At 40.7% G+C, this 23,657-nt stretch overlaps 2 protein-coding genes across 4 annotated transcripts in view; both read left to right on the top strand.

Moving 5' to 3' along the window:
* The window catches only part of snx27b (sorting nexin 27b), a 34,768-nt gene extending 33,277 nt beyond the window's left edge, over positions 1 to 1,491 (top strand). The window contains exon 15 of the transcript XR_008396420.1: positions 1 to 1,491. This exon is cut by the window's left edge and continues 75 nt beyond it. The gene's annotated coding sequence lies outside the window, so the exon portion shown is untranslated.
* Positions 1,492 to 2,583: 1,092 nt separating this feature from the next.
* Positions 2,584 to 21,537, top strand: adar (adenosine deaminase RNA specific). Of its 3 annotated transcripts, none has more exons than XM_017467991.3 (15): positions 2,584 to 2,679; positions 8,992 to 11,130; positions 11,341 to 11,542; positions 11,663 to 11,811; positions 14,230 to 14,365; positions 16,184 to 16,422; positions 16,888 to 17,041; positions 17,152 to 17,323; positions 17,856 to 17,949; positions 18,219 to 18,338; positions 18,464 to 18,594; positions 18,950 to 19,132; positions 19,245 to 19,357; positions 19,499 to 19,626; positions 19,838 to 21,537. In XM_017467991.3, the coding sequence occupies exons 2-15, from the start codon at positions 9,119 to 9,121 to the stop codon at positions 20,103 to 20,105; spliced, it is 4,101 nt and encodes a 1,366-aa protein (XP_017323480.1). In that variant the 5' UTR covers positions 2,584 to 2,679; positions 8,992 to 9,118; the 3' UTR covers positions 20,106 to 21,537. The 3 variants fall into 3 exon arrangements, with proteins under 3 accessions (XP_017323480.1, XP_017323471.1, XP_017323463.1); XM_017467982.3 differs by having other exon boundaries at positions 2,586 to 2,683; XM_017467974.3 differs by lacking the exon at positions 2,584 to 2,679 and adding an exon at positions 7,084 to 7,488.
* The last annotated feature ends 2,120 nt before the right edge of the window (positions 21,538 to 23,657 follow it).

The raw sequence follows: 23,657 nt of genomic DNA, 5'->3' as shown, positions 1-23,657 counted from the left end.
ATTTGGGCCAAGACGCGTCATGTGACATCATCACAACGCGCATTCAGTCAAAGCCCTCTTCGATTCACGTGCATCGAACAAGAGTATGGCTGAAAGGTCTCATTTACCAACAAACGTCACTGCGAAAGACCGTGCAAAACAATTTCATGCTACTGCAGTTTCACCAATTCAAGTAGTTTTCCGCAACAAAAGCACAGAAAACTCCACAAGTTGCATCTCGAATTTTGAAAAAAGTCACAGCAAAATCAAGCATTTTTGGTCACAACAATCACAAAAAAAAACTCAGAAATCCTGTACGGACTGTTTTAAGGTATTCATCTTGGCTCCTAGAGATCTATCATTATCCAGAGTTTAGTTCTAATTCCAGCTTAACCCTTCTGGTTTTTATTCATATTCATTAATACTTACAGGTGCGTGACAAATGAAGCATCGACATATGTCGTGGTTAGGTGTTGTGCCACCACGAGCTTCCAGACCAGCTTAATGCGCCTCGGCACAGATTCTACATACCGATGAACACCATTTTCCAAAATACGTTCCATGTTGCTTCGATATCTCCCATATTGAATTGGTCTGTTGAATGCAGAGGCCATTACATCATTTTCATACTCCTCAAACTGTTCAGTGAGCTCCTGTGGATGTGGGAGAAGTCATCCTAAGACTCCCATCAGGATGGAAATGTTTCATTGTAGGATCAAGACGTTCAGTCAGAACACTTTTGCATTTACTTGCAGTAAACTTTCTCTGTAAGGGAGCAACTGGATACAAACCATACCAGCAAAATCTATAAATGGCCCTCAGCATAACAGAACCACGGTTTCTCTTTTCATATGTCACCCATCTGTAAACTGTTCAACATCATAAGCTCTGCTTTGCTCTGAATAGGAGGTCTGCCAGAAGTTTGGATTTCATTGGTAGACAAATACATCATCTAGGAGTAGGGAAAACATTAGATAAAAGCGGGCAGTGGGTCTCTGGGACTAGGGTCGAGAACCACTGACATAATCCCTTTGTCTGACTGCGTTATTACAGACGCCCCTTCATATGCCAGAGTTGTCTTAAATGTACTAAGGAAAATGCCAAGGTCCCCAAACAAATCTTAATATATTTGTCTCCACCTTTTCTTCTGGTTCTTCTCTTTAACCATCAGTATGCACATGTTTCTTGCATTTGCTCTGTTTGTCCTGGATGGATCACCTCATTAATTTATTGTAATAAGGTATCAAACAGGATTTCTCTGCATACAGTATTTTCAGTAGCATATGTTTTCGAATAAGCTGCATAGATAATAGTCTCAGAGCCACTTGAAATGTCAGAGAGGTATTGAAGGAAGTCATGTGGAGCCATTTTGGCAAATGAATCAAAATGGACCATGTTTTAAAATGAGCCGATGACACGAAATAACCTGAAAATGTTTGTTGAAACTTGGTCATATAGCATTATAAATAAATTGTAACATATTCTTTTAAATAAAGAAATTTAATGAGAAAATCTTGGTGTTCACTTTTATTTATGTCCAGATTGAAAGAGTGAGTTGTGATATAAGCAATAAAATCAGAGGAATTCTAAAAACTGTCATATAGCTAATATAGACCATGATCTCTGCCTGTATTACATAGAACTTGATTTGCTTGGTATTAAGTCATTAGCATCAAACTCTTAAGCTCTACTCATATAACGACATAACATGCACAGGTGCAAATATAAAAGGAACATCATACATTGTATCATAAGCCATGTTTTAGGGATTGGGTGTGTGCATGTATGAAAAGACTAAGTATAGGCAGAAACAGCTCTATCGTGTATCACACCAGGGATTAAATGAAAGAGGGAAGGCGTCAACTCAGGAAAAAAAAAAAGCAATGTTGTAGCGACCAGCCTTATAAATAGTGAAGGGGATTAGTTACAGTAGTATTGCTTTCTTCAGGTCACATGTCACTGACCCTAACCTCGAGAATTGTATCAGGCTGTTAACAATTAACGAACAAATAGGACTTGAAACCCAAGAGTAGTTAATCTGAATAATAAGTGTAAATAATAAATTTTGATTATTCAGATTTATTTACTGAGAAGAATGGGGTTTGAGGCAGCAAGACATTTATAGTGCTGGGTTTGTGAACATTTCAAGTTAAAGGTTTGCATCTTTTTCATTGATATACTGTAAGTATTATAAAATTGGAAGATTATTCTCTCATTTCATTGTCAATATGTTGAAACTCCCTCTTACTTTCTCCTCCTATGCAATGTAAAATGAAGACACATATTTTTTTTTTACCCAGGAATGCAAGCTTTTGAATTAATCTCTCTCATATATATATATATATATATATATATATATATATATATATATATATATATATATATATATATATATATATATATATATATACACACACACACACACATATTCTAGATTCTACTCTATAATATTTCTCATATTTATTAAATCATAGTCTTGGGAGATCTACAAGATTTGCATTACATACCTTCTTAAACCCTTATACCTAGAAAATAATCTATTCTATACAAATACTACAAAGGCATTCTCTCGAGCTCGCTGGCGTCATTAGAAAGCGTCGGAGGAGCTGTCGCACAAACATGACGTACTTCTGCTGTCCTGTCCTGTCCTGTCCGCGTTGTGTTCTCGCGGGTGGCTTATGATCTTGTCCGCTGTTTAAGGTCGGTAAGTACACGAAAGGCTGTTCAGTGCTATTGCTTGGTTGTCGGATTGATGTCGTGTCGCGCTAGTTATCGTGCTCGGAGAATGAAAGGGAGTGAGACGAGGACTTCAGGAAGGAAAAACAGAAGGATGCTGCAGTGGCGCGCTGGAGGCTAAACAGGACGCAGGAGCAAGGGGAGGGGGGGTGACGGACGCGGTTTGCAGCTGCACATCGTCTAGCAGGATGACATTAGTTGCAGGCATTTGTTTTATTGCTTTAAATCACACATATTACTGTTTGTAGGTTGGAAATTGTGGTTAAGGTAGACGTGCTTTTTATAAATCACGGTAAATCTAGACGCGTGTAAAATCCACGGGCGAGACTATTAGACACTTACCGGTAGTAGTGCTGAACGGTAAAAACAAAGAACGCAAGCCTCCAACACAACCTTATTATATAATGTGTATGTGTGTGTAAGAGAGAGATGGATAGATAGGGAGAGATATTACAATTGAAAACAAAATGAGAAATATATCAGTTAAAATGAATAAACAGCCAACTAGTATACAATTGACAGTATCTCTGTGTATATATGGGGTAGGAAATTAAGTGGTTTTACGGTAACACTTGTCAACTTTAATCACGAGCTGCTATTAAGGCCTATCCGCAAATACAATCATTTGCTTCAAAAGGAGCTTTGAAGGAATTGTCTGTTCAAATCAAACCGTAAACAAGGGGAGTCTGTAAGACCCAAGTATTAGTTCAAAACTCTTTAAATCTGTGCTCACTGCAAAAGTCATTCAGCCGAATTGACCCTAAAGTCAAATTTAAGGCACTCTGAAATAAACACTTAACATAAATATTAAGCAATCAATATTGTTTTGGTGTTTGTTGTACTATGCTCAGAAAGAATATATATATATATATATATATATATATATATATATATATATATATATATATATATATATATAATTATTTACATTTTTTTTAATGAATTCATTTTTCTGAAAAATTTTCAAGTAAATGATATTCAAAGTCACAAGATCAGGTAATCCAGGTATACCAGGGGTCAAGTTGAATCCAGTGTCAAATTGGTCATTTCAAATTTGGAGACGATCAAACCAACACAGATCAGTTCAGCGTGTATAGGATTATGCATATTACGCCATTTAATTGTTTTGTGTTGATTGCAGTGATTTTGATTTGCATGCAAGTTATAGTGCTGTTGACCCCGTGTCTGGACAACTGTGAAGCTGATCATCGGAACAGTTAAAGAGCTCGCTGTTATTGTGTGAACAGTGTCGTAGTGTCATCGCCTTAAACGTGTGTAATATGCATGTTATATATAATTACTTACTAAGGAGAAAAAAAAATACAGAGCCACCAATCCAGACGTATGGAAACAAATAATTCGCTTTATTAAGACCTTAATGTGTGGTGGCGAAGTGTATATATGTCTCGGCTACCTAAGCGTGGATTGCTTTGTGTCCAGAAACGACGTAATGGACAGTGAACCGCTCTGTATTACACACAACGAAGGGAAGTGCTGAAGATCCCTGGTGTCCCAACCCAGCTCTTTCCCATTCACAGATCGAGCTCAAGTGCTTTTTGTCTTCTTTTCTGTGTCCAGTGAATAAGAATGAAATAAGACAGTAGCTTGTTTTGGTGTCATTTACGAGAAGCGTCTCTCTGAGCCATCTTGTAGCTCTCTGTTGAAGAAACTTCCTGTACTGTCCTGATACAGTGTACTATACAAACACATGACAAGCCTGATTTCCTAACTTAGCAGCTCTTAGCAGACAATTTTTGTATAAACAGTGTGACCGTGCTTAGCAAACAAGTACCTTTTCACAAGCGTATCACAATGTTATGAATGTAAGAATAAATGGTGAATGAGCGCCATCATGGAGTGAAGCACGTGAGGTGTAGTGGTCTAATGTAAATGAAGCTCTCGCTGTGTACGAAAGGGACGTTTTTGCTCTGCTTCCTGCAACCCATCTTCTAAAGCACATAAGAAATAAAAGTTTATATTATAATCATACTTGGTAGGATGGAATTATGCTGTGTGGGTTGAACACTGTAGTTAACACTGCTCTGTTTGTGTGGTGTACTACAGTAGTGTGCTTCAGTAAACTCAATGCTGTTTATACTATGTAGTACAGTAGTGTGCTTCAGTAAACTCAATGCTGTTTATACTATGTAGTACAGTAGTGTGCTTCAGTAAACTCAATGCTGTTTATACTATGTAGTATGGTGGTATGCTTCAGTAAACTCCATGCTGTTTATACTATGTAGTACAGTAGTGTGCTTCAGTAAACTCTGTGCTGTTTATACTATGTAGTACAGTAGTGTGCTTCAGTAAACTCCATGCTGTTTATACTATGTAGTACAGTAGTGTGCTTCAGTAAACTCTGTGCTGTTTATACTATGTAGTACAGTAGTGTGCTTCAGTAAACTCCATGCTGTTTATACTATGTAGTACAGTAGTGTGCTTCAGTAAACTCTGTGCTGTTTATACTATGTAGTGTTGTTGTAGGCGTCAGTACACTGTGGCGTTTATACTACATAGTGCAGTAGTATGCTTCAGTAAACTCTGTGCTGTTTATATTATGTAGTATACTAGTGTGCTTCAGTAAACTCTGTGCTGTTTATGCTATGTAGTACAGTAGTATGCTTCAGTAAATTCCATGCTGTTTATACTATGTAGTGCTGTAGAGAAGTTTTTCTCGATCCTGGTCATGGAGTAGAACTGCCCTGCACATTTTGGTGGGAGTTTTTTTCCCCCCTCTTCTAACTCCTCCACTTCCACCTAGTTCTGGGTTGTTAATTAGCTGATGAGCTAGGGGCAATGAAAACACCAGAATATGCCGGAGCAGGACTGAGAAACACTAGCTTCAGTAAACCCTGTGCTGTCCAGACTGTTAAGGAGCCATAAGTCAGTGAGTTTAACACCGTTTCTGGCATCAGAAAAGCATCACTTCCCCCCGCCATGTCCCTCATAGTGGCCGTGTCTTCATCTTTTATGCATTCGAGAGAGTCGCAGGTGGCGGAGTTTTGTTTCAGGCAGGCGGCTCGCGATACCAAAGATGCTTTATTAGACGGATTTTGGTGACACTTGTAGAGACGTGAAATATGAGTCCGACCAGACGGCACAAAAAATCCAGCATGAAATTAAATAGATTGCAGCCTGCAGTATTTATAAACTGTAGCATCACTTCGTGTTTTCTTCTTATGCACAAGAGGAGAGCCGGCACAATTGTAACACACTTGTTTTCTCCAAAAGCATGCATGCAAGCAACCGTGTTGTCACTACATCCATATCCAAGTGCATCACTTCTCCATGCCTGTCTGGGGAAAAAATAGCGGGATTTGTTCACTCTTGCTGAAGATATTTATGAAAAAACGCATTTCGTTTCAGGTAAGTTAAACAGGAAGGTTATTTTACTGCATTTTTTTTTCCCCTTTTACGTTTCCAAAAGCTGAAATCTGTCCCGTAATGTACCCTTATCTCTACACTAAGTGTGATTGTAGATGTCAGAGTGCATGCTTGCATGCTACTTCTGTTTGTACAATAGTGAGAAAGCATAGATGCGACCTGCGGTACAGTTGTAACACCTGTTATGAATGTACAGCATCTTGCTTTACAGGTGTCTGACTGTTAAGCAAAAGGTGGAGCACTGAGACCAAAGAGACGCAGACACTAACTTGCATGCTTGTCTCTTTTTTTTTTTTTCTTCTCTTCATTATTTCCATAGAAATTATGGACGAACATCCAATCATGGACATCCGACGATTTATTGTAATTGCTTAATATTTTCCAAGCTATCCTCAGAGCTACATCACACAGAGCATTATGGCGGTTTAACATGATTTCTGTTTAATGCTTTTTAAATGCGACGTTACAGTTCTGCCGCTTTGCTGGTGCAAGTGTGACTTATAGATCTGAGTGCCAAATTTACCGTACTCGCTGATGATATGGGTAAACTTGCACTTGATAAAAGAAGAACACGTGCATGATGTTATGTCGGAAGTCGGTAATGGAAATCCTTGTTAAGCAATTTAATTCATGCCAAAATAATATTCCAGTTGTTCCAGCTCTCCTCTGCTCTTCAGCCATCTTTGTCACACCTTCTATGTATCCATTTGTGTAGTAATAGCACTGTAACTAACCCTTTAATAAAATATTTATTAACAGCAACACTCAACACAAGCCATTTGTAACTCTATCATCTTTTGTCTGTCCTTCTGACAGTCTACACTTGTAGGTAAAAGTCTGTAATGCCGTAGAATTTGTTTCTGCATCGTATGTGGGACACATAATTAACAAACCGAGACATTTTTTGTTAAGTTGTTGACAAACCCCCACGTTGTGGCGCCACCTGGTGGCGGCTGTGATATAAATGTCGAGCGAGTTTGAGAAGAATGGAAAGTGAAACTCAGACGTGCCGCGTTTTTCCACATTGCAGCAGCTGCATGGTTTCGTTCATCAAAAATAGCAACTTAGTAGTTTTGTTGGGTTTTTCCCCCCTCCAAACACCGCCTGCTTTAAACCTTGATAAGATCTACATAGACATTTTGTGCTGTAGTTGGTTTAGACCGTTAGTCTGCTGGCATTTCTTCAACAACAAATGCGTGTTTTGTTTGTGGGGTTTTTTGTTGTTGTTCACCTTCACCCGTCATTCGGATTAAATTAGCTAGCGTTTTAGTTTTGTTTTCGTTTATAGACCTAGTATTGTTTGTTTTTATAGCTGGTTTCCAGCACGGTGAAGGAGGCGGCAACGTTTGTGTGACTTTTCCTCCATTTTTCTTAAGTCCTTCATTTCCGGTGCGTATGTGCTTGCGTTCATTTCTGTGTATAACTTTAGCTCTGATGTTCCAACTCTGTCAAGACAGGTTCATTTAGACTTGCTTGTGTGATTTCTTAGCACAGGGTTACTGTTAAAATATGTCTTTGTCAACAGGTAAAGAGCTGGTTCCTCACTTAATGTATTTTATACAGTAGCTTTGTCTCATTCTCTACCCTGTGGGTGGGCGATATGACAGAAATATCATATCGCGATGCTCTAAGGCATTTCTGCCATACACGATATGTATCATGATGTAGGTTTGTTCACAGACCGGCTGCAATGAAGTAGTGTTGCATTAAAAATATATATATATAAATATAAAAAATAATAATATAATATTCTTATTATTAATAAAAGAAATGTGCTATAAAATGTATTTGTACGTTTTAATATGTAAAAAGTATCCCACGCTGACGATTTAAAGAGATCTATTACGTTTTAGAAGTTTTAACATCACATCACTTGCATTTAGTCAGTTTTATAATGATTTTTTTTAAAAAGTTTTATTTAAAAACATATCTGCAAAAACTGTATTGTGAGATCATTTATCAGGATATTATATTATCATATCACAAAGCCCTATCCTTACGTAAAAAACAACAACAAATGAATTAAAAGAAAACAGTTGGTGGACTGATAAAACACCTCTGGAAATATTTTAAAGCTGTGCAAGAGGAGAACAGATGATGCTTCTTGTTCACAGTACAGTGCTTTATGGGAGTCCATCAAGAAAACCTTATCGTAGCTCGTCTCATATTGTTTACAGGATGTCCTTGTGTGTGTTCATGTCCTTCCCCGTTCTCTGCTTCTCTTTGGCCGACTGTCTCACTTTTCCGTCCCCGTGAGAATCTGTAATACCGGCTAAGAGAGAAAATAAATAAATAAATAAGAATAATTAATCCAAGGACCTTTTACCGTGTTACTGAATTACAGAAGTCAGAGAATTAAATAGAAATGCAAAGTGAAGTTGCTCTCATGTTTACGTGCAACAAGTAAGAAATAACGCACGACAAACCATGCGGTTATACCAAATCCTCCACGCCGGGGTAGTGTGATAATTTCATACGGTGTTTTTTTATTTTCTTATAACCGTACACGTGTTATTCTGCTTATACAACAGCAATTTGCCAATAATTACAATGTTTAATTAATTGATGATTATTAATAAATGACCCTGTGTATCCAATTGCTTATTAGATTAGATTATGTGTCCACTATACAAGTTCCTGTGTATGAGCTGATGTATGATGTATGAGCTGATGCTATAGAAACAATAACGTATTAGGACAAGCACATTAATATTAAACCTGTCGTTCATGTTACAGCTGGGACTACTGGCCGAGCCATGCAGTTGTTCAAATTTAATGCAGACCTCGTGACAGATTTGAAAATTCAATGTGGTATAACTGTTTAAAGATTTTTCCCCATCCTTGGCGCTTTTTTTTTTGGTGCTCACGTCTACCTGTTTTCTTTCTTACCAGGTGAAGCTGTGCTGCAAACGTATCCAGAGAATACACATCAGTATTTTTGTTGCTGTCTTGCTCCCTGTGTTGACCTCCACCAAAAAGCCAGCAGGCAGTGAGCTCCTTTGTCCTCCACCCCTGCGCTATGAGCAGAGGTAGAGGAGGGCACGCCAAAGAGTACCATCGATTCTCCCCCCCATCCCACCACAGCAAATCAGCTAATCAAGAATTATTCCCCCAAACTTTCCCAGCTCACCCCGGAACCCCTTACGTCCCAAGCCCCAACGCTAGCTTGGGCAGGTTCCAGCATCCTCCCCCTTACTTATCTCCTGGCCCTCCTGGAGCTTCTCTAAGTGGTCCTTTTCAGCCTCCAAATCCTTTTACGTCTCAGTACCCTGGGCCTTCCCAAGTACAAGCTCAGCGGTCATCATCAAATAGAGGAGTTTGTGGTGACGAAGCAGCAGATTTTCGCCAGCAACAAATCCTCTTCCTTAGGGGGCAGTGTGCTGAGGCGCCCAAGTTTGTGCCGCACCCGTCCGAACACTTTGACAGTCCTCCCCAGCATCAGGCAGGATATTATAATTCCCCAAAGCCCGGCAGCTACGTGAGAAGAGGGGGTTATATTCGAGGCAAGCCAAGCTGGGAGAAAGGGTTTAAAACCAGGTACCATGCTGGACCTAAGTCTGGCTGGGAACAACAACACTTAAGAAGCCAGAATATTCGGTATCAGTGTGACAGCCAGGTGGACTGTGACGCTGCCGGACTGTCTTCAGCCTTTCATGCGCTGTCACTAGAGAACTTTGGTAGTGCCTCATCCTCTGGTGGTTCTGGGATTAAGGCTTCTCGTTCACTTCCCTCAGGTAAATGTTCCTTGCATCTGACACCTGAAATCCAAAAGCAGGTCCTCAGTTCTTTGGCCTCATTGCAGCCAAGTGAAACCATCCAGGCCAAGGACTTGGCTAAAAGATTTCGATTACCTAAGAAGATTGTTAACCAGGCGCTGTACTCTTTATTCAGATTAAATCAAGCAGTAATTATAGAAGGGACTCCTCCTCTCTGGAGACTGCGGAAAGAAGGTGACGCTGAAGCCTCACACGGGAGAACCCAGTTTAGAGCAAAAACTGATCAAAGGTTTGCTCAGGATACATTTGTAGAGCAAGACCAGTGTTTGATTAAGGAAGTAAATCCAGACAGCAACTTGACCAGTGCATCATCATCAACTGCTACAGAGGCCAGTAGTGATTACAGTGAGGAATCTGAAGACTCTGAAAAAGAAAGTTCCTCTGAAGTTCTGGACTCTGACAAAGCTGTAGATACATTTTCATCCACTGAAAAGGAATCAGATCTTTCAAAAACGATGGAAGCAAAAGACAGCAAGGAGCAGATCCTAAAGTACCTCCATGAGACAGGCCAAGCCAATGCATTGATGATTGCCAAAAACCTGGGCTTGAAAAATGCAGCTGCCAAGCATGTTAATCCTACTCTGTATGCCATGGAAAAGCACGGTGATCTTAGTCGCAGGTCAGGCAGTATGCCACCTATTTGGGAGCTGTCTGCTCACCAGCGTGAGAAGATGGACCGACAGCGGAAAGCAGCTGTTGCTGCCTCTATAACACGAAACAAGTTAGAGCATTGTGGAACACAAGGCCCAGTTATAGCTGCACAAGCAGCCCCAAAGATGGTGTGTGGATCTGGGTTGTCGGAAGAAGCGATGACCTGGGAGAACCTCCCAACAAGTCAGACACGTCATGGCAAGGACGGCACGTTTGGGAACGGAATGCTTGAGAAGCAGTCAGATTCTGATATGGACTCTGTTCCTGCTCATGACAAAATTCCCTCAGTAGACAATGACCTTACATCTGTTCCCTACTCCTCCCATGATGCCTCATACTATCAGGCAGATAACAAGAATGGGGGACACTCGGAGTGGGCGTCAGATGATATTCCAGAATTCCTGAACACAATCCGATCAGAGGTTGCTGTGTCCTTGGCGGCACCTCTTCCTCCTGCCCAGAATACAGAGACCACCAAGTTGCAGAAGCTAAAACTGGCGCTCAGCAAGAACCCTGTCAGTGGCCTGATGGAGTATGCACAGTACCTTGGCTACAATTGTGAATTCCTCCTACTTGAACAGTCAGGACCCTCACATAACCCAAGGTTAGTTAGCAGGAGACTTTTTTGTTGTTGTCATCTATTCCATTGAGTGCTCATGTGTTTTCTGTTTATAACCATCCAATCTGCAATCTGTGCTTGCCTCTGGGTATATACAAATTTAGTAACATTAATTGATCCAGGGTAGTGATTAGGGCAAGAGAAAAAAGCCTTTTTTTTTTTTTTTACCCCTCCAATGGATTCCATTTAACTCAGGTTTCGAATGCAAGTGATGCTCGATGGACGTAGGTTCCCACCAGCTGAAGCCTCAAACAAGAAAGTGGCAAAGAAGGTTGCAGCTGCAGAGACCCTCCAGGCGCTCTACAAAGAACTGGAGGGAGCTGCTAGTGGGGAGGGTGAAGGAGAGCAGCCTGCAATGTCATTAGCAGAGCTGATTGAGCTTGCTGAGGATTCTTTTGTGAGTTTTCTCTGTGATTTTAACTTAATGATATGCTAGAATTAAGGTTTTTTTTTGTGTGTGTCATTATTGACTGCTTTGTCTGTTTGTTTGTGCATCTTTGCTTACTGTATTCTTAAGGAGAGTTTAGAGGAGCCGCCAAAGGCCTTGGCTCGCTCCCTTCCAGGCGGCAAGAACCCCGTTTCTGTTCTAATGGAGCACAGCCAACGTAGTGGCCACGCCATTGAGTTCATCCATTCTGGGCAGGAGGGTCCAGCGCATGACCCACGGTAAGAGTATTGAAATATTTCACCTTTATATTTCCTCAAGTGCAGAGCTGACATCTGTGGTTTAGCCATAGCATTTACGATTTTTGTAGGCAGGACGTGGAAGAAGTATGTGTGCTTCTGGTAGCAGCTAGTTTCACTTTGTGCAGACCTTATTTAAGTGAACTTTGACCCTTGAAATCATAGGCCTGGGTCTTGTGAGCCAATAGAAAACAAGAAGGCAGGACTGTGCTCTCTTTGGTTGGTTAAAAAATATGGAGAGGCCAATAATTATTAAGTAACACAGCAAACTTTTGCCTCGCTGTCATAAAGTTAAAGCTGACCGTAACCAGGTAGGGGATGAGATCATTTTCAATAAAAAAGTGGCATGACTGTCATCAAACTTATGCTTGTTTCCGTGATGACATTTCCTTGTTCCTGTTCTGATGAGTGTGCTAAACATTTGTGTGGTTCATATTTGAAGCTCCCTTAGTCATTCATAACAATGGGTAAGACCAAGGAAGGTTATTGAGCTTCACAAAATGGGAAGTGGCTATAGGAAAATAGCACAAGCATTGAAAATGCTCATTTCTGCCATCGGGGCAATGATTAAGAAGTTGGAAATGTTATGAATCAACCTGGAATTGGACGTGTGTTTATATTGTCTCAAAGCACCGTGAAGAGGATGGTTCGAGTGGCCAAAAAATCTCCAAGGATCACAGCCAGAGAATTGCAGATGTTAGTTGAGTCTTGAGGTCAGAAGTCACCTGCATCACCACAAGTTGTTTGGAAGGTTTCAAGAAAAAAAAGTCTTTACTTTCATCCAAAAAACAAACTCAAGTGTCTTCAGTTTGCCAGACACTACTGGAACTTTAAATGGGATCGGGTTCTATGGTCTGATGAAACCAAAATAGAGCTTTTTGGCAATAAACACCAGAGGTGATTTTGGTGCACACAGAGAGGTAGCCATATGGAATAGTACCTCGTGCCCACGGTTAAATATGGTGGTGGCTCTTTAAAATGTTTGGTCTGTTTTAATGTATTTGGACAATGATCCAAAACATACACCAAAATCAACACAAAAATTGTTTACTGAACACAAAATCAAGGCTCCTGCCATGGCCATCCCTGTCCCCTGACTTGAAACCCATAGAAAAAAAGTGGGGTGAACTGAAGAGGAGAGTCCACCAGAGTGGACCTCGAAATTTGAAGGATCTGGAGAGATTCTATGTGGAGGAACGGTCTCAGATCCCTTGCCATGTATTCTCCAACCTCATCAGGTATTATAGGAGAAAACTCAGAGCTGTAATCTTGGCAAAGGGAGGTAGCTCAAAGTATTGACTAAAAGGGTGCCAATAATTGTTGCACACCTGTATTTAACAATTTATCTTTTTTTGGACAAACCTGTTTTGAATGCAGTTGTTTAATATCCATGAGAGTATTTTTGTGAATTTTTTTAACAAAAGGTTAAAACATAGTCACTTTTCCACTGCCTTCTTTGCTCATATTTACCAAGGGTCTTAGTGGCGAGCATTGTATGTAGACGTGACCGCAACCATTTTTACTGACCTCGATACTGCATGCTGTGTTTACGTGCATGTTTCTTTACATAAGAATGAATGTCACCAACATTTTAGAAGCCGCTGCTTCTGTCTTCTCGTCTGTTCTAGGGCTGTAAAATTAAAACTAAAATATTCCTCGAATTTAAGATAAAAATGCACATTTGAATGCAAAAAAAAAATGTGCATTCGAATTTAAGCAGTGTAGCTAGCACTATATTTTAATTTAAACAATGACAGGCAAGATATCAACAATGTTTTTTGAAGAAGAAAAATCTAGAAAGAATAGTCTTTCAAAGTTTCAAAGTCATAGTAATTAATGTCGCAGCTTAAACCCGCTTAAGCTGAGTGAGCTGAAGCTGAACAGTGAATGTACAGAGGTACACAAGAGATTAATGAGACATTTACACAACATAAACATATTACAACTTGTTTCTGCACAAAATGACGTGAGCGCGCACGTGAACTTGAACTTAAGTAAGGCGCTAGGTAGAATGGTAAGTCACGTGGTGAATACGCTCTTTCTGTAACAACACACTAAAACAAGGGCAACGAATAACTACTGCATAAAGATTTGCGGTATTGTATTACATTGTCTGAATACACTCAAGAATTAAAAGTTCATTGCTCTTGCATTATTATGCTATTAGATTATCATTATTATCAGGGGCATAAAATGGACTTAAAATGACAACAATATCACTTATCACAATTATTTCTCTGACAGTATATCGCCAAACAAAAATTTATCGTGACCGGCCTATTAACGAGTAGACCAAATCATTACTGTAGATAAGGTTGACTGATATTAAATAGATTATTTGACTTGTTTACTGAAGAACTGTCCTCTATCTCTCTTTTACGTCCCTACTTTTTGCCTTAGCTTCATGTTCCAAGTAAAGATTGGGGACAGTCTTTACCCGGAGGCGTCAGCACCCAGTAAGAAGGCAGCACGGCAACTGGCAGCAGAGGAAGCTGTGAAGGCTCTTCTGGCAGAAGGACAACTGCAGCTCAATAAGGTATAAAGAGCAATGTCTGACAGTTCTTTATATGGAAATGTATGAGCTGGAGGTGATGAGATGAGAGTGATAGTAGATTTGTGGAAGGTGCTTGAAGTGCTTGAATTTGGCTTTTTGAAATGTAAGTACTGGAAAACCTTGAAAATGGCCATTTGTATCCAATCTAGTGGTGCTTAAAAAGTGCTTGAAATATAAAAAAAAGTAAATAAATATGAAATTGCTAAATATCTTTAAAATCTTTATTTTCGAAAGAACACGAATACAGTGCTTTCACTCCAAATATGACTCCCCACTGCAGTAGCCCCTCCCCCTCCTCCCGCTATTCAAGATTCAAGTAGCTTTATTGGCATGGTAAAAGGCTTTACATTGCCAAAGCATTGGTAACATGGTAGCATTATCGACGCAAATTACAGACGTAAAAAAAAAATTTCACACATTCGCAACTACATTCGCAAATACACACATTCAGACATTCGCAAGTAAAAAAAAAAAAAAAAATCACTTACTCATTTTAAGGGAAAGGCCCCGTTCCATTTCTCAGACTCCTTTAGTGACTTTTGGTTTGGTTTGGTTTTTCCCCCCAAAAAAGCACCTATCAACAAATGTAATGACTTTTTAGACAAATTGTAGCTGCTTCCCATAGAAGAGAGTGGCCAGAACTGCCCGAGAGCACGAGGTCCTGCTGTCTCCCCTGAGACACACCTCTCTCTGCAGCTGCTCTGCTCAGTGAGTGGCAGAAAGAGAGGAGCAGCACATTCAGTGTGAGAGAAAAGACATTCTGTCACTTTTTACATGTAAATATAACTGAAATCACGGCGCAGCCATTGTGTTTAACTTGTGTGTACGATCAATTTTGTCAGATGACATCGCGGTTATAAAATCAGGATTTTAGCAGTGCAGAGCAGCAGCTTGGAAGTAACTGTTGGTTAACATGTAGTCTTAACGAGCCGCTTTTCAGTCATTTCATACTCGTTCCGTTATCTGACAACAGAAACAGAAAAATATGTCAATGAGAACAGCTTTATTGGGACTTTGGCTGTACTAAAATACAGTATGTGAACACAGAGTAGGATAGAAACAAACAAAAGCAAATGACACTAGGCAGAATGCAAATACGACGCGATGATGTAATGAATATGCTAATTAGCACATGACATCATCTTTCAAAATTTAGTGACTTTCCATTGAAAGCTTTTGGAAGCAGTGCTCTGTCAGTCACCTGGAGTATATTGATGTTATGCTGAAGACAAAGAAATGCCTGGGGAATGCAAATTTAGTCCAGCCTGGCTTCAAACGGCACCATATAAAAAGTTGTTATCTTATTATTATTAATTGTAATATTATTATTATTATTATTATTATTATTATTAATAATAATAATTATTATTATTATAGTCTTTTAAAAAGAAGAAATAAATGTTTTAAAGACATCTCTTATATAGTCCTTGGGAAAAACAAGTGCTTGAAAAGTCCTTGAAAGTCCTGGAATTTCATTATGAAGCATCTGTACGAACCCTAGAACAAATACATGTTTGCATTAGTAATCATTATCTAGATTATCTAGCAGTTTAAGTTGAAGTCAGCATGTGAGGAAGGTTTCTGTAAGGATTGGTGGTTCAAATTTAAACTGAAGAAACAGTAAAAAAAAAAATGTATGAGAAACGGTCGTAAGAGTAGGACAAACAAAATCAAGGAATAGAATGCAAGAAAGAGCATGGACAAATAGAATAATAAACCTGAGATGTTTTATCTGTAGAGTGTATAGAAAGATATTCATTTACACCTGCTGAGCGTCTCACTCAGCTCTGTTTTTGCCAGCCGCAGCACGCGTTTTGTCCAATTGGTGAGGGCGATCTGCCCCCAGCGATGCCCCCGTGCCCATCACTGCCCCCGCTGACAGCAGCTGAGCTCCAGGCAGCACACGAGGCTGGAGTCGGCGACCTGATCAACCACCTAAACAACAATGCCGTGTCAGGCCTGCTAGAGTACTCGCGCTCACGAGGCTTTGCTGCCGAGATCCGACTGGTGGGTCAGTCGGGGCCTCCACACGAGCCACGGTACACACACACACACTCAGCTGCTAGTTCATTATGTACCTCTGGCTTGTACTGACCTTCCTTTGCTAATTTATCAACAAACCTACTATACCGCAAGTGCACTTTATAGGTATTCACTTTCTGACTCATCTTTCTGCAAATTTGTTTAATGTTATTAAATGACCAATAATAGAAATATGGTGTGTAATATTTCCCCCTTAGGCTATGTGCCACAAATATATACATTCTTTTCGAACACTTGACATTCCAGATATTCATTTTATTATTAATGCTACACGGCTCAGCATTGTATCGAATACTTGTATATCTGCAAGCAAAAGCAAAAGACTGTTATTATTGAGCACTGATTCCATATTGTGTGTGTGTGTGTGGGCGCATGTTCCCATTTATATATCCCATGAACTTCCCTGGATCTATCTTGTTTGATTTTATACGTGTTGTCCTTATCTCTGTCTCGTCTCCTAGCTTTACATATCAGGCTAAGCTGGGAGGTCGCTGGTTTCCTGCGGTGTGTGCCAGCAATAAAAAGCAGGGCAAGCAGGAGGCAGCGGATGCAGCTCTCCGAGTGTTGATAGGCGAGGCGGAAAAGGCGGCACGCACCGGGGAGCTCACGGCAGAGGTATCCGTCTCGCTCACCCTTTCCATAACTGGTTACAATAACGATAACGAGTCCTTTTGAAATGTAATTCACTGTACGTTTTATCACAATTGAATGCACGTGTGATGCAGTTGCCGGTGTCGGGTAGCACGCTTCACGACCAGTTCGCCATGCTGAGTCACCAGCGTTTCAACGCGCTCACTGCTCGCATACAACACAGCCTTTTGGGTAGGAAAATCCTTGCCACGATCATCATGAAGAGAGGTGCTGACAGCCTGGGCACAGTCGTTAGCCTTGGGACAGGTTTGTGTCACATACACACACGTGTCACTTTTAGAAGATGAGCTCTATGCTGATGCTCATGATGTAACGCATGAAACTCATGGCTGTAGATAAAAATTAAAAAGTCTGAAATCTAGTCCAGTAGCACAGCAGTTACAGTTCATGCAACAATCCAAACTTGAGCTTCATCTGACACGCCTGAAAGGACAGCATAGAGTTATCCAGTTTCCCAGTGCCTGTCCGTCTTGACATCAAAAATTCATGCAGTCCTCGAGCGTCACTGGTTGAGTTTGGAATTGTGTTTATTGCGTCTTCCCTTGCCACCTCTCTTTCTCCGAACTGAATACATGCTGCCCTCTTGTGTTGATCTATTCACAAACCATTAACTGTTCATTTAGGGCTTAGATTATCATTATTCAGATCGGCACAACAGCTGACTGATCTCGGTTTAAGCTAAAGACAATGGCATGCTTATGCATAGTTAACAGACTTCAAAACACATTGTGCTGATTTTTAATTTTTTTTAATGATTATTACTGCTCTACCACTCCAGGAAACCGCTGCGTTAAAGGAGAGGAGCTGAGTCTTAAAGGTGATACCGTTAACGACTGCCATGCTGAAATCATTTCCAGAAGAGGCTTCATCCGGTATCACTTTACATCGGCACTCTTCCAAGATGCATTTTGTCCATTTCAGTATTAGCCTTGATGGAGTCTTATTTCATTCCTCATAAATATATTAAGAAGTGAAGTAAATTTAATGTGCGCTGCAGCTTTAGTGCTTGAGTCGTCTGAGACGCTATAGCCTGTCTGCCCTTAGCTCTGGTAGGCACCTGTCTCTCTTCCCTTTTGTATCTCACTTTCTCTCCACTATCCCACTCTCTCTCTCTCTCTCGCTCCCTCTGTCCCTTGCATAGCTTTTTGTACAGCGAGTTGATGAAGCATTGGGACAGTCCTGGAGAGGACAACATATTTGTAGCCGCAGAGGACGGTTTGCTCAAAGTCAAAGATGATATCACGTTCCATCTGTACATCAGGTATGACATGTATTAACACAGGAACCACTGCTAACAAGCATAGCCTGCATCTCAGTTACATATAATAGTCCAAAATTGCCTGTATTGCTACTTATTACACGGTGTCTTGTCTGTATCTCTTTCAGCACTGCTCCGTGCGGGGATGGCGCACTCTTTGATAAATCGAGCACCGAGTTAGCAGAGGTCACCGGCTCAGCTCACATGCCCCTGTTTGAGAATGTTAAACAGGGCAAGCTCAGGACCAAAGTGGAAAACGGTGAGCCCTTCTCTGATTCGTACGGACTATTAGGTTGCATCTCATAACTATTTGGATGCGCGCGGCGTGGCATAGACAATAATGCAGCTACACATGGGCCCGTAATTTATTTGCAGAAAGCTGAACGCTCGTCTCAGTCTTATTTAAAGGGTTAAGTAGTTTATGCTGAGCTCATAAATCTGGTCTGGGTTTTTTAGTGTAAGCAGGCAAATGAATTGGTCATGATATGGGAACTGCAGGCTTAATCTGAGTTTTATTATGATTCATGTTCTCTCTCTTTGCTACCTTCATGTTTTGTTTTTGTTTTTTTAAAACTCTACCATAATGATGTTATGTTCTCTCTTCTCTGTCCCAGGTGAGGGTACCATCCCTGTGGAGTCGAGTGCCATCGTGCCCACTTGGGACGGCATCCAGCACGGCGAGCGCCTCAGAACCATGAGCTGCAGTGACAAGATTCTGCGCTGGAACGTGCTGGGCCTGCAGGGGGCTCTCCTCAGCCACTTTATGCACCCTGTGTACCTTCAATCGATCACCTTGGGTATAGTAGAGATGCGCACAGACTCAAAACCTCCTCAAACAAACGCTGAAACGATCTGACCGTGTTCGTATGTTTTTTTGTTTTGTTTTTTTGTTTGTTTTTTTTTCTCCAGGGTACCTGTACAACCACGGTCATTTGACTCGAGCCGTTTGCTGCCGATTGGCCAGAGAGGGCAGCGAGTTAATTAAAAGCTTGCCTCCTCACTTCACACTTAGCCACCCTGAGGTATTTGAGGAAATTTGTGTACAAAAATTCTGAAATCTTCTATTTGTGACTAATGTTCAACAGGTGGATTTAATTTAGATGTTCCCGCAAAGCAAAACATTTTGATAGTTAAACAAATGCTCTCGTTGTCTGCGCACGTAGGTCGGCAGAGTGAGTGTGTACGACTCGACACGTCACACAGGAAAGACCAAAGAGTCCAGTGTGAACTGGAGCCTGCCAGACAGTCTCAAAGTGGAGGTACTGGATGGCACCAAGGGCAAAGTGGACAGGTAAGAGACCAGCCAGTCACACAAACTGCTCTGTTAGAAATGAAGTGTGTCAGGCAAACTGCCAATAAGGCAGAAGCACAGATATAACAAAGCCATAAAAACTTTCCTTGTATTCTTAATAGCCACAAGAACAATCATAACGTCTCACTCTCTCTCATCTTTCTCTCAAATATATTTTTTATTCTTTTCGTCTGTTTGTGTCTCTGCACAGTCCAAAGCTAGAGGTGTCCCGCGTCTCCAAGTCCAACCTGTTCCGTATTTTCCGGGACGTGTGCAGGCGGGCCGGCCGGACTGACCTCCTGGCGCTGACCTCCTACGCCAATGCCAAGATGTCCGCCTCTTCCTTCCAGCTGGCCAAGGAGCAGTTCTTCAAAGCTCTGGGTCAGCTGGGTTACGGAGCATGGATCGGCAGACCGCAGGAGGAGAAGAGCTTTGAGGTGGAGGAAACCGAAACTCAGAACTTCCTTTCAGCTCCATAAGGACAAAAGGAGGGTGGGAGGGAGGGGAAAGGAGAGTGGAGGAAAAGCGCAAGCAGCGATTCGAATCTTTCTGGTGGTTGGAGAAAGTGAGAGACAATTTGGTACGGAGAAAGAGGATGGGAAAGAGAAAGGGCTGAAGATCTGATTTGGGATCGTTGCACTTCAGCCTGGGATGGAAAAAGAATGAAAACTGAGCCGTAAAAAGCCAGCTCATGTATGAGAATAATATATGTAGCTTTCTTTGGAATCCCTGCTAAACTCTGTTATGCATCAAGATGTATTTGAAGCATCTCTCTGTCTTTCAATCTCTCATTCTTGTGGGTTGCGGGGGGGATGGTGGTTTGGAGAAGAGATTAAATGAGAGGCTGTAATAAAATCTCTTTATTTAAGATCAACCTCACCTGCTAATAACAGTTACAGTAATCGTATACCATTGTAGTTATTATATCACATACAAACACAAAAGGATGCTGTTAGTGCCACGTGTCCCCTCGCAGCAATTAATGGGCTTTCTCGCATCTCTCTCTCTCTCTCTCTCTCTCTCTCTTTCCCAGCCTACCTTCAGAATATTTGTTTCTTGCCGAGGTTGAAACTGTGGACCAAGGAGTTTCATTAGTTTTCTTTTGATAACCACATGCATCACAGTCTTCTGCGCATTTTATTCACATTCCTTGAGCTCTTGCCCGAATTATTAAACAATTTTGAATGACGTGATTACAGCAGGTCTAGGTGGCTAGTCAGTTCGCTCTACACCCGACACACCCACCCCACCCCCACCCTTTAATGCTTATATATATATATATATATATATATATATATATATATATATATATATATATATATAATATAAAGATGAGCATGGTCTCTAGCTCTGTCTAGTGTGCATAGCTTGTACACATAGATTTGACAAAATGTATGCATAATGTATATACAGATACATACACTCTCAAATGTATATAAGGTCTCTTCACACTGTGTGCGAGTTTATATACATGTGTGTGTTTATGTATATGTATATATTGTATGTATATATTTTATAGAGTTTCATAAATTTGTGTTGCATTTGACCAATGTCGATGGATGTGATATTTCTGGGATAGTTTAATGGCGTCATCCCTCCATACATGGACACATTCTGTTTTGTGAGAAATGCAGTTCAGATGTACATTCACAACCTCTATGAGTTAGTCTATTTGACGTGTTTTATGTCTGTTGTCCTTGTTTGTTTTTTTTTGTTTGTTTGGTTTTTTTTTTAAATTCAGTCTCAGTAAGAAGAGATGCCTGTGCTCTCGCTGTGACATTCTTGAGTGGAAATACTTTTAAAATATTAAATCCAGAATTTCAAAAGTTTTACTTTTGACTCTTTTTTTAAGTTGTCCGGCATGTGATAAGTCCTGTCTTTTGTTCTAAAATAAATTGAACTGTCTCAGTATTTGAAAGTTTTTTTTTTTCTCTGTGTTAAAAAAAAAAAAAGCTGGATTTTAATGCATCATTGTTCAGAATTACAGACTGCTCCATGCCCTACATTCCTGTGTCCTTTCTGTGCCCGTGGTGTATTTTTATTTTTTTTTTTTTCTGCACATTTCAATTATTAGATATCATCTGTAGTTTGCAGCAGCTGCATCTAAACTATGGCTAACAGCTGAATTGGGTGTGGAGGCAAAGCCTTGGCAGTCAATATGAAGATTCAAATTACACCACACGTTCACAGTTTAATTCTCTGCTGAAAAAGGGTCTATAATAAATCACCCCAACAGGTTTAAAACCTTATTCGTTGTATATTCTGCTTCTCATGTACCATTTGGTTGCTACTAATTTATGTACTGCCCTTCATTTATGCACCATTTTCACTGTTTCACTGCTAAATTTTTAAAAATAATTACAAAAAAAAAGCACTTTCCCTTTCTGGATCAATAAAGCTTCCATACATACAGGCCAGTTAAGACCTTGCTAATCTGAATTTATGCCTATGTAAAAACAGTGAGTGGATGAGGTTTCCAACATTTCCGTAAATATCGACTTTTTTAATCTCCATCAGTAGCTCTGGTTTGCAGATGATGCAGAGACATCCTGCTGATATGAACGTGCGGTCTGAGTTAGTGCAAGATGGCTGAAGTTCAAACTCACTTATAACCTACATACACTTAGCAGTTCCACTGCAAATGCATTATCATTTCCACTTTATCTCGCTCAAAGCTCTTATACGGAAGAGCGGAGGCAGAAATACCGATGGAGAGAGTGAAATATGAAATATTGGTCTGGTCCTGCGGCTGTGTAAAAGGGTCAATCAATGCCTCAAAATGAGAATAAATGGGCTTGTTTGTGTAGTCTCTCGTTCCCTTTGCCTATTTGTTTGCTGTGGGCAGATGAGAAATCAAAGAAGGATGGGAGGAAAAGGAAAGATGGATGTGGGTGAATTCTGCTACAAGCTGTACTCTGTTCATTGGTTGGAGCTGGCTAGCAATTTCCTTGACTGACTGAAGACGACGCTGGACACAGCACTGAAGCAAAAACAATTAGTTTCACACAAATACTCAGTTTACGGTGTTCTTTCATTTTATTCTAAGATTGGTTCAGCAAGCATTTCCAATTTAGCCGCAGCCTGACAAGTGCATTGATATGATACGAAGTGTGTGCTTATGTGAGAGACATGCACACATACTGACCTCTATGGGTTTTCCCATGAAGATCTACACCTACTCACCAACTGTCACAGTGCTATGTGTGTTATGCTCTATTTAGAACTCTGTAAATATGCAGTGCTTTATATAAGTTTAAAAGGAGCATCTACAGTGCCCTCCACTAATATTGGCACCCTTGGTAAATATGAGCAAAGGAGGCTGTGAAAAAGTGTTTTTATTTTTTAACCTTTTGATCTTTTGTTCAAAAAATTCAATTCAAAAATACTCTGCTCTCATGGATATCACGGGGGTTCGATTCCCACCATGGCCCTGTGTGTGCGCGGAGTTTGCATGTTCTCCCCGTGCTGCGGGGTTTCCTCCGGGTACTCCGGTTTCCTCCCCCAGTCCAAAGACATGCATGGTAGGCTAATTGGCGTGTCTAAAGTGTCTGTAATGTATGAATGTGAGTGTGTATGTGATTGTGCCCTGCGATGGACTGGCACCCTGTCCAGGATGTACACTGCCTTGTGCCCGATGCGCCCTGGGATAGGCTCCAGGTTCCCCGTGACCCTGAAAAGGATAAAGCGGTAGAAGATGGATGGATGGAGGGATGGATATTTGAAGTATATTCCCATTGATATTTTGAATCTTTTTTAGTACACCTGGGTGACTGGGAACAGGAAATTGTTCAACCATGACTAATTGTTTCACAGGGGTATAAATATGAGGTAACACACAGGCCTGTCACGTTTCGTGACGCAACAGAGATAAGGTAGGATGCAAGTGCAGGTTGAACAACAGTTTTATTTAAAGAGAGACAGGCAGACAAATCCAAAACGTGATCCAAAAACATAATCCAGTAACATGCAAGGTTCAGGCGATCGGCAAACAGGTATAAACGAGGCAAGGCAGGAATCAACGTCGTGGTCTC

This window comes from Ictalurus punctatus, chromosome 1 (assembly GCF_001660625.3).
Source record: "Ictalurus punctatus breed USDA103 chromosome 1, Coco_2.0, whole genome shotgun sequence".
Taxonomy (NCBI): Eukaryota; Metazoa; Chordata; class Actinopteri; order Siluriformes; family Ictaluridae; genus Ictalurus; species Ictalurus punctatus.
This window is presented reverse-complemented; position numbering and strand designations above follow the sequence as displayed.